Source organism: Ricinus communis, chromosome 3, assembly GCF_019578655.1.
Source record: "Ricinus communis isolate WT05 ecotype wild-type chromosome 3, ASM1957865v1, whole genome shotgun sequence".
Classification (NCBI taxonomy): Eukaryota; Viridiplantae; Streptophyta; class Magnoliopsida; order Malpighiales; family Euphorbiaceae; genus Ricinus; species Ricinus communis.
The window spans coordinates 30118601-30134158 of NC_063258.1; the positions used below are offsets into that span (position 1 = coordinate 30118601).

Consider the following 15558-nt stretch of genomic DNA (forward strand, 5'->3'; position numbering starts at 1 on the left):
TAAACTCGAACCCTTTCTGCTGGCTTACTCCATGAGGTTTTCCAATATTACTTTTTAAACTATCAACTTCACAAACTCACACATAAATATTGCATATTCTTTTTGAAGAAAAATATTACATATCTTATAGAAATACTGTATACATTTGGTGATTCATATCGTATTGAATTGTCACCGTATTATTCTATAGCTTGTATAAATTTTGGGTGATAAATTTGATATTTAAAAAATTAGAAGATTCTATAATCAATGTTTTATTTATTATTAAAATTGGGTTTTTCATTGCTTTATTAATTTATTGAGTTTGTATATAAAATATGGTGTATGTATTGGAAAAAAAATAAAAATGATATGGATATTGTGCACTTGGTTTCAAAATAAAAGTATTTTTGGTTGTATTTCATAATTATTTCGTATAATTCTTTCATCATAAATGAATTTATGTTACTCATACGATTTTGTGCACTTTCTTTACATAAAACTATTGGATGTAATTTACCCATACAATTGCTATCAATGGTATCGCAACCATTCCAGAAAAATAGAAAAGAAAACAAAAGGAAGAATCAAAAGGTATCATGAAAAGCAACCCAAATTACATAATTACTTGCTTCTTTTTAAAAGGAAGTCTTTCTTGTTATTTTAGTTTTGAGTTACTTGTCCTGGCATTTGGCATTGGGTTTATTCAATACTTCACACTCATAGCATAGTAGAATGATTCACAATTAATAACTTTACTGGCCCCAATTGTTTGAATTCACCAACCCAAAAAGGAAAGGAAAATGACCGGAGGCAAAAATGAAAAAGAAACCAAGTAAGGGACTAAAAGTGCATTTTGCGCTATAGCCAGGCAGGCAGGCATTGTTCTTTTGAGAGTTTCCGCTGTATTCCCGTAGGGATAGGGTGGCAAAAGGAGTTGCGTTTTTATTGTTTAAACAAATTGAATTGTGTGGCGGTTCTTCATCAATCTTCTGTGCGTTACCCTCATATAGAGACATACATACAGTATCCAATTATCCTTTTCCTTATACTCTATGCTTCCATCAAAAGGATACCCGAAAGAGTAAATACCAAAAGCAAACATATTAAGAAAATAATAAAAGAAATTCAATGGGTACAAGAATTGAATTATCGATTCTATAAAAACTCTCTTACTCTGTCACTCTCCCAAAACAAAAAAAAAAAGCCTCTTCCTTTCTGGTTTAGAAAGGAAGAGAAATAAACAGATAGAAGAGAAAGTTCTGTTCTTTAATCGCTTTGCCATCTAATTCTTTTGCTTCAATGGCAGAAACAAAGAAGTACATTACAAAAGAAGATCTTGAAAAGCACAATAACCCTGGAGATCTCTGGATCTCAATACAAGGCAAGATCTACAATGTTACTGATTGGAGCAAAGACCATCCTGGTGGTGTGTCGCCCTTGCTTCATCTTGCTGGCCAAGATGTTACTGATGCTTTTGTTGCTTACCATCCTGGCACTGCTTGGCAATATCTTGACAAATTCTTTACTGGCTATCATCTTAAAGACTATTCTGTTTCTGAGACATCAAAAGATTACAGAAGATTAGTTGCTGAATTCTCAAAATTGGGTCTTTTTGAAAAGAAAGGGCACATTGCGTTTATTACTCTTGTCTCTATGGTAATGCTACTTGCTTTGAGTGTTTATGGAGTTCTTTGCTCTAATAGTACATGGGTGCATCTTATTTCTGGTGGCTTAATGGGGTTTATGTGGATACAAAGTGGGTGGATAGGTCATGATTCTGGCCATTATCAGGTTATGATGAGCCGTCGATTCAATCGTTTGGCGCAGATCTTATCTGGAAATTGTCTTGCAGGAATCAGTATTGCCTGGTGGAAATGGAACCATAACACCCATCACATTGCTTGTAATAGTCTTGATTTTGATCCAGATCTGCAGCATATGCCTTTCTTTGCGGTATCCTCAAAATTTTTCAGTTCAATTACATCTTATTTTTATGAAAGGAAGATGAATTTTGATTGTGCTGCAAGATTCTTGGTTAGTTATCAGCATTTGACGTTTTACCCTGTGATGTGTTTTGCTAGGATTAATTTGTTTGCTCAATCTATATCTCTCCTGTTATCTAAGAGAAGGGTGGCTAATAGGGGTCAAGAGATTCTTGGAGTACTTGTGTTCTGGATTTGGTATCCTTTCCTTGTTTCTTGCTTACCCAATTGGGGAGAGAGAGTGATGTTTGTTGTTGCAAGTTTCTCGGTTACTGGAATTCAGCATGTTCAGTTCTGTTTGAATCATTTCTCGTCCAGTGTTTATCTTGGCCCTCCTAGTGCAAATGATTGGTTTGAGAACCAAACAAAGGGGACACTTAATATAACTTGCTCATCTTGGATGGATTGGTTTCATGGTGGATTGCAGTTTCAGATTGAGCACCATTTGTTTCCTCGTTTGCCTCGATGTCAACTCAGAAAAGTCTCACCGTTTGTCAGGGAGTTATGCAAGAAGCACAATTTGCCTTATGATAGTGCATCATTCTGGAACGCTAATGAACTGACATTTAAGACTCTTCGTGCTGCAGCCTTGCAGGCTAGGGATCTTTCTAATCCAATTCCAAAGAATTTAGTTTGGGAAGCTGTTAATACTCATGGATGAGATGTGAATCCTATGAAGCTTTCTGAGGTTTTGCTGCCCAAGTTATTATCCCTATTCAACATCCTGCTATGCTCTTAGGTATTTATAACTTGATTCTACTGATGTCTGAGGGTTGTTATCCTCGATTTCAGTGGAAGAATAATTATCTGGCGTTCCTTGGAGGCTTCAATTGTTTGTTATTTGAGGTTCTTGTCATGAGATTGATACACTTAGTTCTTGGATTAGGTTAAAGATGATTCGTACTGATTATCTGCAAGCTGATGTAGTTCTTTCTCGTCTCATCTCTTCTCAACTCTACATCAAAGGGATTAGTGGAATGTGAAGTAGTATATTTCTATTTAGTTCTTGCTTTAGTTTGTTTTCATAAAGCTTTCAGTTTCTTTATATTGTTATGTGGCATGTTTTGGTATTTGATTGGTAGTAGTAACCACTGTCAGTAACTGATTGGTCCATTGCCAGAGTTAATATGAACTTTGAGGATGAGCCATTCTTTCTTGGCTGTTAAAAGGCCTTTTTAATTCAATTTTCGGATTTCCTGCTTTATGCAATTGATTCTTAAGTGCAGTACAATATATATGCGATGTCTTGCAAGAGCAGGGGTGTGGATGGCGGGTCCGTTCAGATTCTAAAATGATTTTGCATTGGCTCATCATAATTTCAAGCACTTATTACTCTGATTCCAGTGTTTATTCTATCTGTTATATTCAGCTTTATGTGAGTTATAATTTGCATAAGCCACATATCTGCTATGAAAAAGCAGTAGAATTATTTTATGTAGTTGTCCTGCCAGAAAATATTTAGACCCTTGAAGTGTAGATGAGGTTGTTGTGCTTCACATCGGTTATTAAATCTGTTGTTTTGAACATATGGATGGTATGTGCTGCTGCCTCCTGGAATTTTGTCGATTCACTTGCTTTTGCGTTGTTGAAGAATGATAAGGGTATAACTAACATGGAGTACTGGATTTCAAGAGGGCCCAAAAAGATACCACATCTGTGGATGGTAGTTTCCGTTCCAATTCCAATTAACTGCAGTGAAATTGGGACCACCTTTGCTGCAGCAAAACACTTGCTTTTGTTGGACGTGAAAAGCATCATTTGGGACACAGCTGGTTCTGAAGACCTCTGAGGTGGCACTTGGAAATCTGGTAATATCATAAAACTTTTTTTTTTTTTAAAGGGTTTGAACTAGGCCCTCAGTCAGCCATGGCTTTTCAATTGCGAAAGCATTTTCTACCACTGTCCTTTTCAATTGGAGACTGCATGGCATGAGGCTTCGTGCGTCTGAAGAGACGAGGAGTTGTGTCTTTTCTTTTGACACTGTTTGAAGGAAAACTACAAACTAAAAAGCGAAACTTCGCCGCACCAGTCAACTACCATCCGGGAAGTGGCCTCAGTGGAGTTTAAAATAGGCTCAAGTTCTTACAATGCTTTCCCATGTTGCCCATCACCAAATTTAGTTATCCAGTGCTCATATGTCTATCTACAATCAGAAGGTTAACTCTTTTTTCTTTGATTATATCTACTTTATAGAAAGCTTTTTATTTTTTATTTAGATAATATTTTAAATATAAAGGGTGTACTTGGCTCAACATAATTAATTATCATGAGACCCCATTCAAGAATTTAATTTTAAAAGTAGAAAAAGAACATGATTTTCTTAAGAGTCTTGTCTTTTTGAGTATTACCATAACAAAACAAGGCGTAGCCACAACCTTTTAAGAAAAGGAGGAACAATAAAATAAAAATATGGTCGCCAAGATTAGGCATCTTTCCGTTTTTGAACAAAGGAAACAATTTTTAGATCCCAAAATTCTTTCCGTTTCTTTTCTATTTGTTATTAAAATGGTGTAGAAAGAAACATGAAATTGTGAGGTATGCTGCACGAAACTGAATGGCTTATCTAATGTTCCCAAGTTCTTGTAAGATATATGAATCATGTTGAGAGTACTAAAAACTAAATAAATAAATAATTAAAACACTTATTATGAGACATGATAATGTGTCAGCATATGCATGCATGTACATTGCAAGTTACCATATGATTATTGATGGAATGGAACAAACTTTGACTCCTTTATATAGGGATTTTTTTTTTAAATATTTAATTCTTTAATTTTTTTTTTTAAATTTGGTGCGGTTGTTTTGTTATTATTTTTTGATTTTTTTATTGTTTTATAAAAAATAACTAATATCATATTTAAAAAATAAAACTAGAAGGTCCTCTTTTTTTTATAATTTCACATAGTAAAAAAATTTTAAAAAAGTTTCACACGGTTTTTTCAATATGCGAACATCATGCGTTCGTGTGAACCATTCCATAATTTATTGGAATAAAGTACAAAAGGGTGCCTAGTGATTTAGCACATAAACAACTAACTAAATTAAATTCATGTAAAATAAAATTATATATATTTAATTAAAAATAAATAATAATAATAATTTTTAATATTATTATGATAGTTGATTTGATGATAATCATTTACAAAGTAAATTTATTATTAAATATTAATATTAAGTTATAAAAATCTAAAAGTATTAATTTATAAGGTTGTAAAAACATTAAAAAAAAATTATATCACATAGTATTTCTTTATCACCAAAAAAACTAAATTCTTCTAAATGAAAAAACGTCTAATCACAAAATATGTTTTTATATTGTTCTCTCTAATTTATTTTCTTTAAATCTACGAAAAATGAATTCTCTTATGGCTCTCATATAAAAGAAATTCTTAAGTGAACTATATTCAATACAAATTTAAGCTTCAGATTAGACAAAACAGAACTTCCTTTCTCACTTTAATTTGTTGCAAGTTTATGTCTCATTAATCAAAGTTCAGCATGAGGGCTTCTGCAGTGTTTAGTTTCTTTTTGTTCAAATTTACAGCTGAAGTATAAATTGTTCCAGGAGAAGGACAATCAACTGTAGGCCATACGGGTGAACTTTGCATTTGGGATGTGTAGTAGGCAATTTAGGAGAATCAATTCTACAGTGGCTTTTAGAGGTGGCTCCATCGATTTCTCTAAATATAACATTTAGCTTCATGCAAAACTTACTTTTATACTCAAATCGACAGGATATTCTGATACCATTTTTGTAAAGTTTGAATTTGTATGAATTATTAATCTAATAACTAAAAGCAGAGTTGGCCATGCATACATAACCCATAATTTAACATTTAGAATATTAATAGTAACTTCTTTAAACTCTCACTTTCCAATATGAGATGGGTGTCACACCGATCTTGGTCAGTGTAGCACAATGCAAGTTTGAATAGCTTATCACCCTGCATTTATGAACTCTTGGTCTTCTTAAGGTTGATCCCTGGGATGTAATGTCTTTCCATTCAGTTTATGTTTTTATTTGGTTTTGGGGTTTTCCATCACATGCTTTTGAGTAGTTGAGGATAATTAGAATTCATGAACATGTTTTTTTCTCATTAAAATTTAATTAATAAATGTTTATTATTAAAAATTAAAAATAAAGAGCATTGATCATAAAATTGGAAAGATATTCAAGGATTAATATTTAAAATTTAAAATTTATTAATATCGCACTAACATACAAACATTGAGAGATTTTTCAAAATTATTTTTAAAAGAACAATAGAGAACATCCTGATCAAGTGAAATTAATTCAACATTTGAAACCATTTAATCCAACGATAAGTTAACATTATCATCAAACTTGTTTTGAACGGTTTATACACACACTAGCACGACTCAGTCACTAAATTGCCACAGTGCCACTCGTTACATTAGAGGAAAAAAGAAAAAAGAAAAAAGAAAAAAGAAAAAGAAAAAAGAAAGACCCATTAACCAAAGTGGGTGAATTCATTGCCCCACGTCTCCCTCTGTTCTATGCCTTATTTTTCTCCAAGCGTATCGCTCTATTTCCCTATTTCCTCGAGAAATTTTTTAACTTGATAAGCTCGGCCAAGAAACCTGTGATGCATAATAGTAGCAGTAATAGTACAATTAGTAGCACCAGATCACAAGCTTGTGCTGCATGTAAATTTCGACGTAGAAAATGTTCACAAGATTGTCCTCTTGCACCCCATTTTCCTTCTGATGCTCCCGAAGATTTTCAGAACGCGCATAGATTGTTTGGTGTTGCTAATATCTTGGAAAGCCTGAAAAATTTACAAGATTTTGATCAGAAAAGAGCTGCTGCTAAGAGTATGATTTTTGAGGCTAATGTTTGGGCTAGCGATCCTGTTGGTGGGTGTCATCAATATGTTTGTCAATTGAAGAATCGAATTCAGAATCTTGAAATGGAACTTCGAATTTTAAGGAATCAGATTGTGCTCTATCGCAGACTTGCAGGTTCTTCTTCTTCTTCTTTAAATCCTCCTCCCCTAGGTTATGCTACTCCACTTCAGTGTACTGGGTATGGTCCAATTCCAAATCTTGATTTACAAGAACGGACGAACCAAGAAAATCAAGAACCTAGAAGTACTATTGCGGAAGCGGAGGGGTTATCATCATCGAGTGAAGACGCTGTACCATTTCTTGGTGGGTTTTGAGGAAAGAACACCGAAGGATCTTCTCAGATGCAGGTTTGCTTTTTTTTTTTTTTTCCTTTTTCTTTTTCTTTTGCCAGTAGTTGTTATTTTATTGACAGAAGATAAACTTGGCAGTTGGAAATTGATATTGGAGGGTTTTCTGAAGTTTGCTTTTTTCCTAAAATTGCTCGTAAAAGAAAAAACCTTGATGATGCCTTGTCTTTGAAGATTGAGAATTCATTGAAAAAATGGAAAGGACTGAAGGTGTAGATTGCAGCCAGAGGTTTTGGAAAAAGAACAGTGTGTTTGTTGTGTACATGTAGATTATCATATACAACTGTTTCTAGTTTCTGAATTTGTTGTCTCTTAAAAGTTAGCGATGGCAAATTTTAGATTTTTTATTCATTTTAATATTAACTTTTATTTTTTCTCTTAAAATCTAAAAAACTAAGACATTTCTAAAATAAAAATTATAGTTTAAATATATTTCTTTATTATTTCTTTTCTTTCATTTTTTTTGTTACAACTTATTCATAAAAATTAATTTTAAAAACATATTAGCTAGTAGCCTGTTGATTCCCCCGCTGAAATGGACTTAAAATTGCAAATTAGAAACATAAAAAAAAAAAAAAAAAAAAAGTGCTTAATTACAATGAATGAAGCAATTACTCTCTGACATTTTTATATGGACGTACCAAGTTAATTAGATTTAACTCAGATGACAAGCCTAATTATATATGAGTTATGATCATAAATTATAAAACTAAGTGATATTGATATATAAAATTTAAATTTTAGCTACTCCTATTGCACATCATACAATTTTCAGAGACTTCTTTTAACATTATCAGAAGAGTAAAGAACAATAAACACCCTAATCAAGTACAAATAAAACACATGATAAGTCAAAATATTTCAACTCAAACAATTTGTGTTTCAATAATTTAACATTGTGACCCAAAAAAAAAAGTTAAAATATTCTTTTCTGATCGAATAAATTAACATATTCATATTAAACATTTTTGCACAGTTTATACACAAATTAGAGTAAATTTTACATATTGTCCCTCAACTTTCAAGCAAGATTTTGACTCAGATGACAACCACTACCAACAATTTTGCGATTGAGCTTGACACCTTTAGAAAAGATTTCGACCCAAGGGAGCCCTCAAACAATTGAGGATTGAGCCGAGGGAGAGAAACGTCTCTTGAGAGGTGTAGAGGGCTTAGGACACCTTCGGAGTAGAGCCTTAGTCGCCTTTGTACTTGCTACCGTCACCTCTGACACCTCTCCACTTACTCTAGCCTTTCGCCATCTTCTTCGCCCTTTGTCGTTGCTCCACCATATAGTGCTCATCCTCCAGCAATAACGCACATAATAGTCCTTGATGTTTCAGTGTTTTTTAATTTCAAATAGGGGTTTTTCGGTTTTGATTTTGTTTTTTTTTTTTTTACTCTCAATTAGGGATCCCTCAATTTTGATTTCATTTTTATTTTTCATTTCCATTTAGTTGTTTTGGTGTTTGATTTTGTTTTATTTTATTTTATTTTATTTTATTTTATTTTTTCAAATAAGTGCCAAATGTTTTTATTTTAATGGTCCTAATATGTTAACGTGACATGTAATAATGACATGTTTTTTTTTTAAAAAAGCAGTTAAATTGCCATATCAGATTTTCATCTGTCTTTTAAATAAATGGAGACTGACATAAAAGAGTTAGTGATACATCAATTAAAATTTAAAAAGTTCAATGCTACAAATTGAAATTTATCCTATATTTGGTTGAAATCCATTAAAATAATTAATTCATTTGAGAAAAAACTTGAGAAAGAAACATAAATTAAAAATAATGAAGTTGAACGAAATATTTTAATGTTTTGAAATATATATACTTACTAATATGGAGATCATTTGAAAATTCTACCAATTTTGTTAAAATTTAGTTTAGCTATAACTAATTCTATACAAATTTGATTATATAAAATTTAAATTTAATTTCAACTTTATTTAAAATACATAAATTTTAAATTTATAAATAAAATCTATAAATTTTATGAATTTTAATTAAATATATAAAATTTTTGATATAAGATTGAGACACCATAAGTGCAATTAAGCCGCACAAACTAGGACGACTCAATCACCGAACCGCCAGTCACTACCAAAAGAAGAAAAAAGAAAGGAAAAAGAAGAAAAAGAAAAAAAAAAATGAAAGAAAGGCGCCCATTATAAGCAAGGTCGGTAACTCAATATCCACATTTCTCTCTCTTCTTTCCCTTCTTTTTCTCCCATCTTAACGCCCTAATTTGCTATTTTCTCCAGAAAATTTTCAACTCTATAAGCCCAGCGAAGAATCCTATAATGTATGGGTCTTCCAGTAACAGTAGCAGTACCAGTAGTAAGGATATAAGGAGCACTGAATCACGAGCTTGTGCTGCATGTAGTTACCAACGTAGAAAATGTGAACCAGATTGCTTTTATGCACCCTATTTCCCTGCTGATGCTCGGAACGATTTTCGAAACGTCAATAGACTGTTTGGTCTTGCTAAGTTCATGAAAATCCTAAACGGATTAAACGATTCGGGTCAGAAAGGAGATGCTGCTAGGAGTATGATATACGAGGCTAATGCTAGGGCTAAATTTCCTGTTGGTGGGTGCAGTCAAATTATATCTATATTTCAGTATGACATTGAGTATATTGAAATGGTACTTAAAATTGTAAGGAATTGGATTGCGCCTGAACGGGAGCTTGCAAGTTCTTCTTCTTCTTCTTCCAATCCTCCACCTATACATAATGCCGCTCAGTTTATTGGGTATGGTCCAAACCAAGAAATTCAAGTACAAGAACTGATGCAGCGAGAAAATCAAGAAGGGGAAAGGGATCAGAAAAATGCATTTCAACGGGAGCTTGCAAGATCTTCTTATTGTAATAATCCTCCTATCCATAATGGCATTCAGGGGTATGATGTAAATCAAGAAATTCAAGAACAAGAACTGATGCAGCAAGATAATCAAGAACAAGAATTGACGCAACAAGAAAATCAAGAACGTGCTACAACTGAGGCGGATGAATTCTCATTATCGGTAGAAGAACTTGAATTATTAGTTGGCATGTTTGACCGATGAAGGATCTTCTCAGATGTAGGTTTTTACCTTTTCTTTTCCTCATTGCCAATCGTTAATATTCTTTTATATATGTATATATAATTGATAGAAGATAAACTCGGTAATTGGCAATTGGCAATTGGCAATTTGATATCGAAAGGATTCTTAAAACTCTTAAAGAAACAGTAAGTATTCAGTAAACAAATACTGTGACATGATGATGCATTTCCCAGTATTTAAAGATTGAAACTTGAAATGACTCGGTGGGCTGATTACAATCAAATGAGGCTATTTGTATAAGAAGCTAAGATACATGAAAGGCAGAAATGTCTTCTCAAGTTAGGTCATAATAAATTTCTATTCATTGAAGCTAAGATATACGAAGCTATTGTTTCATTTTCGTTTCTGGCAGGAGGGTTTCTTACTGAATAGTTAGATAGCAATTCGATTTATTGTGTTGGGATTGCATTATATTATCTTGAGAAAATTAACGTTATTTTGATTGAATAAAATTTGTAAATTAAATTTTACATGTTTGATTGAAATAAAATTTAAATTTTTTTATATATTTAAATTTATTAAATTAATTAATAAAATTTTTAAATAAATTTTATATTAATAAATTGATATATTTCAAAATACTAAATTATTTTCTTTTAATTTAACATTTCATTTTGTTTTTTCTATAATGTCTTCTCTTTCTATAAATTTTTTATCATAATTTATTTCAAAACAGTATTTGTTTTATTTAAAATAAATTCTATAATTATTAGTTAACGTGCCAAATATGAAATACATTTATAAATAAATTTTATTTATAAATAAAATAAATATTTTAATAAGTTTTAATTAAACATAGCATAAAAATTAATTAAAATGAGAAAATTATCATTTTGTTAAATGAAATTGGAGGAGAAAAGAATTATAATTATTAAAATACATTTAAAAAAGGAAAAAAGATGACCTTTCATGCTCTTCTCTTCTCTTCATTTAATCCCAAACGACGCCTAGTAATTTGAGTCGAAGAAAAATGGCTCAGCAGTAATAAACATTATTAACGAGTCTTTTACTCTATGTGGCTCTCAATGATAATGCAAATCTAGTTTTATTTGCAGTGGAGAAGTGGTGTCAGAAGAAGATTGAAGACCAACTCAAGCTGAGCAGAAACACAATCTCAAAGAGACTGCTTCACAAATTATTCTGACAAATGTAAGGAACTGAAGTCATAGATTGCAGTAAAAGATTTGGATAAAAACACTGTTCGTTAAGTACACATAGTTATAGAGAAAGTTGTCTATGCAACATATACAACTTGTTTGTTCTTTTCTTCTTGTTTCTGGACCTGTTGCCTTCTAAAATTTAGCAATGTCATAAGTAGCTAGTTAACATTCTGTACGTGTTTTCAGAAAACTTTCTCCTAAACATACAAATGCAATTATCAAGTGGCATGCACGAATTTCTTAACACATTGGGAATCTGTATAATGCTACAAGGTCTTTGATTGTTGGAACGCAATGGAATGGATTAACTTTACTCTTTTTATGAGTTTAAGAGAAAATAAGAAGTAAATGAATGTTCAACCTACTTGATTCAAATCTTCGTATCAGTGGCGATAATTAGTAGGTTCATAAATGATATTTTTTAACCTCCATTAACCATCTTTTATGCCCTCTATAATTGATAAACTACCAATTAAAGTTTTGAGAGTTACCCATATGTATTCTACTCTTTAACTGCCTAAATCAAGTTTAGCTTTGAGTTATTTACCTACTCTTTCCCAAGACAGGTAGACCAACTTTGCAGAATGTTCTATATATCAACATAATTTATGCGACAGGTTAATAAATGATTGTTTTGATAAGTTCTGATTCAGTCATCAAATGAATTGAAAAATTGGCTAGTGAAGGTTCGGATTGTAGTAAGTAGTGGAGCTTAGGCTGCATTCAATTGTTGCAGAATTGTCGATAGAACCATTTACTAAGAATCAATTTTCTTAGTCCTTGAACCGTTAGGAGGAGCTGCCAAAAAAAGTGCTCACCATGTGAAAGATTTTAATGGACCAACGCCCTAAACCCTCAAGGCCATTTTAGAAACAGCCACTGGACCCCAATGCCAACCAATTTTAGACCAAGCTCAAGAAAAATAAAAATTTGGCTGCCCCTTTGAACAAACCGTGTGATTATGTGGCCTCTGTTTTTGTAGTCTTTCTTCTTATCGCACTCACCACTAATCAATTGGCTCTCAGGTGTTCTCACGTCAGCTTCTTGTTTTGTCCAGTCTTCATGGTCCTCTACAGCTCATTCGAATCTGTGTTTTCAGCACTAAACACTTAGCGCCATTTGGTTTATATTTTTTGGGCAGTTGATAGACTTAAGTTGCCCAACAAATGTTACATTTTAGATAGTGACACATTTTAGATAGTGACAAGTCATAACTCATAAGCTATTTTTAATTTCTGATCATTAGCAGTAGATTGCATTATACTTGGATAAATGTACAGTAATTTCATCCTTAATCCTGTCTCAAGCCCACCGAGCAAATAAACAATAGTATGGCAGTACAATGGATTCATCTTGCTGGATGGTATGACCACCTACCTACTGTGGTACGAAACTTTCTTTGTGTTTTCTTTTTATACTTCAATTGTTTTGGTTCTAAGAGAAAAGGGTTGTCGGATTTAACTATATTATATCTCAAAACGTCGATCATTAAGCTGTAAGTGCATTAGCATATATGCTGAAGAAGTTCCTGCATATGTAAACAACCACATGGGCACTAGTTTCTTTCTGAGAGTGCTTGAATGCCAAGCTTAACTAAAAATGTGCTTCTTTAGACATTAAGCCTGTGCGTTAAGGAAATTGGAATGCAAAAACTTCAATATCAAGTACTGGCCATCTTACATCTATACATATATAATCTGTAAGATTGCCAATAGGGGTACTTCTCATCCATTAATTAACTACTACTAGTAAAGTTAATGGTGTTTTCTGATAAGGAAGGAGATGAATCAGAAGAAATGTCATTCAGAATTGAACTTGAGGCACTTCCTCTTGCACTACCCTTAGTCCTAATATCTTCAATCATTCTGTGAACCATGCTCATCTTTGGACGATCTCTTGGCAATGTGGCCAAGCAAAGTAAAGCTACTTGCATAAGAGCAACCATCTCTTCTTCCATCTCCTTTGACCTTAATAACTCGAAATCAAACACTTCCCAAGTCCATTCTTCTCGTGGAACTTTTTGGACCCATCTTCCTAAGCTTGTTTCTCCTTCCCCAGTTGGCATTTTCCCTGTTAAAATCTCTAGCAAAATCACCCCAAAACTATATACATCACATCTCTGAGTAAATTTCCCATGGATGATGATATTGTTGTTGTTGGGCATTAGCTCAGGGGCTTTGTAGGCATCGTTTGAGAGAGGGGGTGAATGCAAGAGTTGGTGAATGCCAATGTCAGAAATGCATGCATTGCCCCAACTATCAACCAAAATATTTGAAGATGTTAGATTCCCATGAAAAAGCTTAGCTTTATGGTACCCATGGAAGAATGCAAGTCCTTTTGCAGAACCTGAAGCTAGTTGTAGCCTTGTGCTCCACTCTAATGGCGTCCTCCCTGGTCCTCTATTCCCTAAAACAAGAACCAGATATAGAGTTTGATAGTAAAATGTCAAAAACATTAGCATTGATTAATGTTTTACTAAACTACAAATTAAACAAATATTGAGGTGGGAGGGAATGAGATACAAACCATGTAAGAGAGAATGTAAGCTTCCATTTGGTAGAAAATCATGGACCAAAAGCAACTCATCCTTAGAATTATAGTAAGCTCTAAGGCTCACAATATTAGTATGCCTCAACCCACCTATCATCCTCAGCCACCCACCAACCTCCGACCTCCTCCGTCTCCTCTCTCTAACCCTCTTCACCACCACAGTGTCGCCGCTGTCCATCTCCACCTTGTAAGTGGTCCCCACAGAACCTTTCCCCAGCAACTCTGCTGATGATTTTAACAAGTCATCCACGTCAGTAAATCCCTTACACCCTTCAAAAACCACCATCTCCTCACCATCTCTGACTCCACCACCACCGTAGTAATATGCTCCAATTTCGGGATGATGGGACCCACCTTTTCTCTTTATAACTTCTCCATATGTCCTATTATTTCGTCTTCTCCTCCGCCTATAATAACAACAGCACGCGATGGTCACAATCGCCACCACAATCGCCGCCGTGTCTACACCAACGATCATCACCACCACCCAGTTATTCACTTTCTTCACCGTCGTCAACCCATCTTTTCCCGATTGCACCGGCTGACTGTGCACACTCTGATTCCAACATTCCCGAGGCAACGGCTCGCCGCAAAGCTCACCATTTCCGGCGAACGAACTCGCCGGAAAACGAGACGACCAAGCTGGAATCTTTCCGCTAAGGCGATTATTCGACACATTGAATTCCAAAACGGACAATGATAACATGTGAACAGAGTCAATACTCCCATCAAAAGAATTATCCTCTAGTCTTAGTGTCAACAGTAGCGGCAAAGAAGAAATCTCACTGATCGGGATATGACCGGAGAGGTGATTGTAAGAGAGGTCCAGGCGGTGCAGACGCTTGAGAGATGATATAGCTGAAGGGAATGGACCGGAGAGGCGGTTATAAGAAAGGTAAAGATGCTTCATGCTTGGCCATGCAGCTAAGTTCAAGCTAGAGAAAGAAGAGAGGTTGTTGTGCTTAAGACTAAGGAGTCTAAGTTGAGTGAGTTTAGTAAGTGGAGTAATAGACCCCGTGAGGTTAAGATTTTCAAGAACGAGTCTGGTAACTCGGTGAGTTGTTGGATTGCAAGTGACACCATACCATGAGTCTAAACAAGGATTGCTTGTATTAATCCAAGAAGAAAGAGTTATAGATGGTTCTGATAAGGATTTCTTGAAAGATAAGAGTGCTGCGAGGTCACAGTTTGAAGAAGAAGACGACCCAGAAATGAAAAGTAAGAAGACGATGAAGTAGAAGAAGAAAGAGAGATTCTGTTTGATAGGCAACATCTTCTTGCATTCAGCCAAGGTTGGCTTTCTTGGGAAAGAAAATAAGGCCTTTTTAACTAGCCGTTTGAGAGAGAGAGTAATTGTTTGGAGAGGAGGGGTTACTTAATCCCGTGCTGGAGGAGCGCAAGGGTACGGGTTCCTTTAATACCAAACACAAGGAATTCGATTTTCTTTCTTTGTTTCTGTTTTTGATTGAAAATCCAATATGTGGGAAAAGGACCTAATTCAAAATGGAGTCCAGTTGTTTAGATTATAAAATACTATACTAACATTGATAAAT

The 15558-nt window shown here is 33.9% G+C and overlaps 4 protein-coding genes across 4 annotated transcripts; 3 read left to right on the forward strand and 1 right to left on the reverse strand.

Annotated features, from left to right (window-relative positions):
- Positions 1–1140: 1140 nt before the first annotated feature.
- Positions 1141–2978, forward strand: LOC8259572 (delta(8)-fatty-acid desaturase). The gene is given in 5 exon segments (NM_001323691.1): positions 1141–2296; positions 2298–2302; positions 2305–2430; positions 2432–2434; positions 2437–2978. Coding segments are annotated over 5 exon segments (1338 nt in total). The 5' UTR covers positions 1141–1281; the 3' UTR covers positions 2626–2978.
- Positions 2979–6574: 3596 nt separating this feature from the next.
- On the forward strand, positions 6575–7150 carry LOC8259574 (LOB domain-containing protein 7). Its single transcript, XM_002516386.3, has one exon. The coding sequence runs from the start codon at positions 6575–6577 to the stop codon at positions 7148–7150; it is 576 nt and encodes a 191-aa protein (XP_002516432.1).
- A 1946-nt stretch (positions 7151–9096) lies between these two features.
- Positions 9097–11677, forward strand: LOC8259575 (LOB domain-containing protein 7). The gene is made up of 2 exons (XM_002516387.3): positions 9097–10271; positions 11351–11677. Exon 1 carries the CDS (start codon positions 9492–9494, stop codon positions 10254–10256), a length of 765 nt encoding a protein of 254 aa, XP_002516433.3. The 5' UTR covers positions 9097–9491; the 3' UTR covers positions 10257–10271; positions 11351–11677.
- A 1367-nt stretch (positions 11678–13044) lies between these two features.
- Positions 13045–15541, reverse strand: LOC8259576 (probable leucine-rich repeat receptor-like protein kinase At1g68400). Its single transcript, XM_002516388.4, has 2 exons — positions 13982–15541; positions 13045–13861 (listed from the first exon to the last, which is right to left on the reverse strand). The coding sequence occupies exons 1-2, from the start codon at positions 15276–15278 to the stop codon at positions 13191–13193; spliced, it is 1968 nt and encodes a 655-aa protein (XP_002516434.1). The 5' UTR covers positions 15279–15541; the 3' UTR covers positions 13045–13190.
- Between the last annotated feature and the right edge of the window lie 17 nt (positions 15542–15558).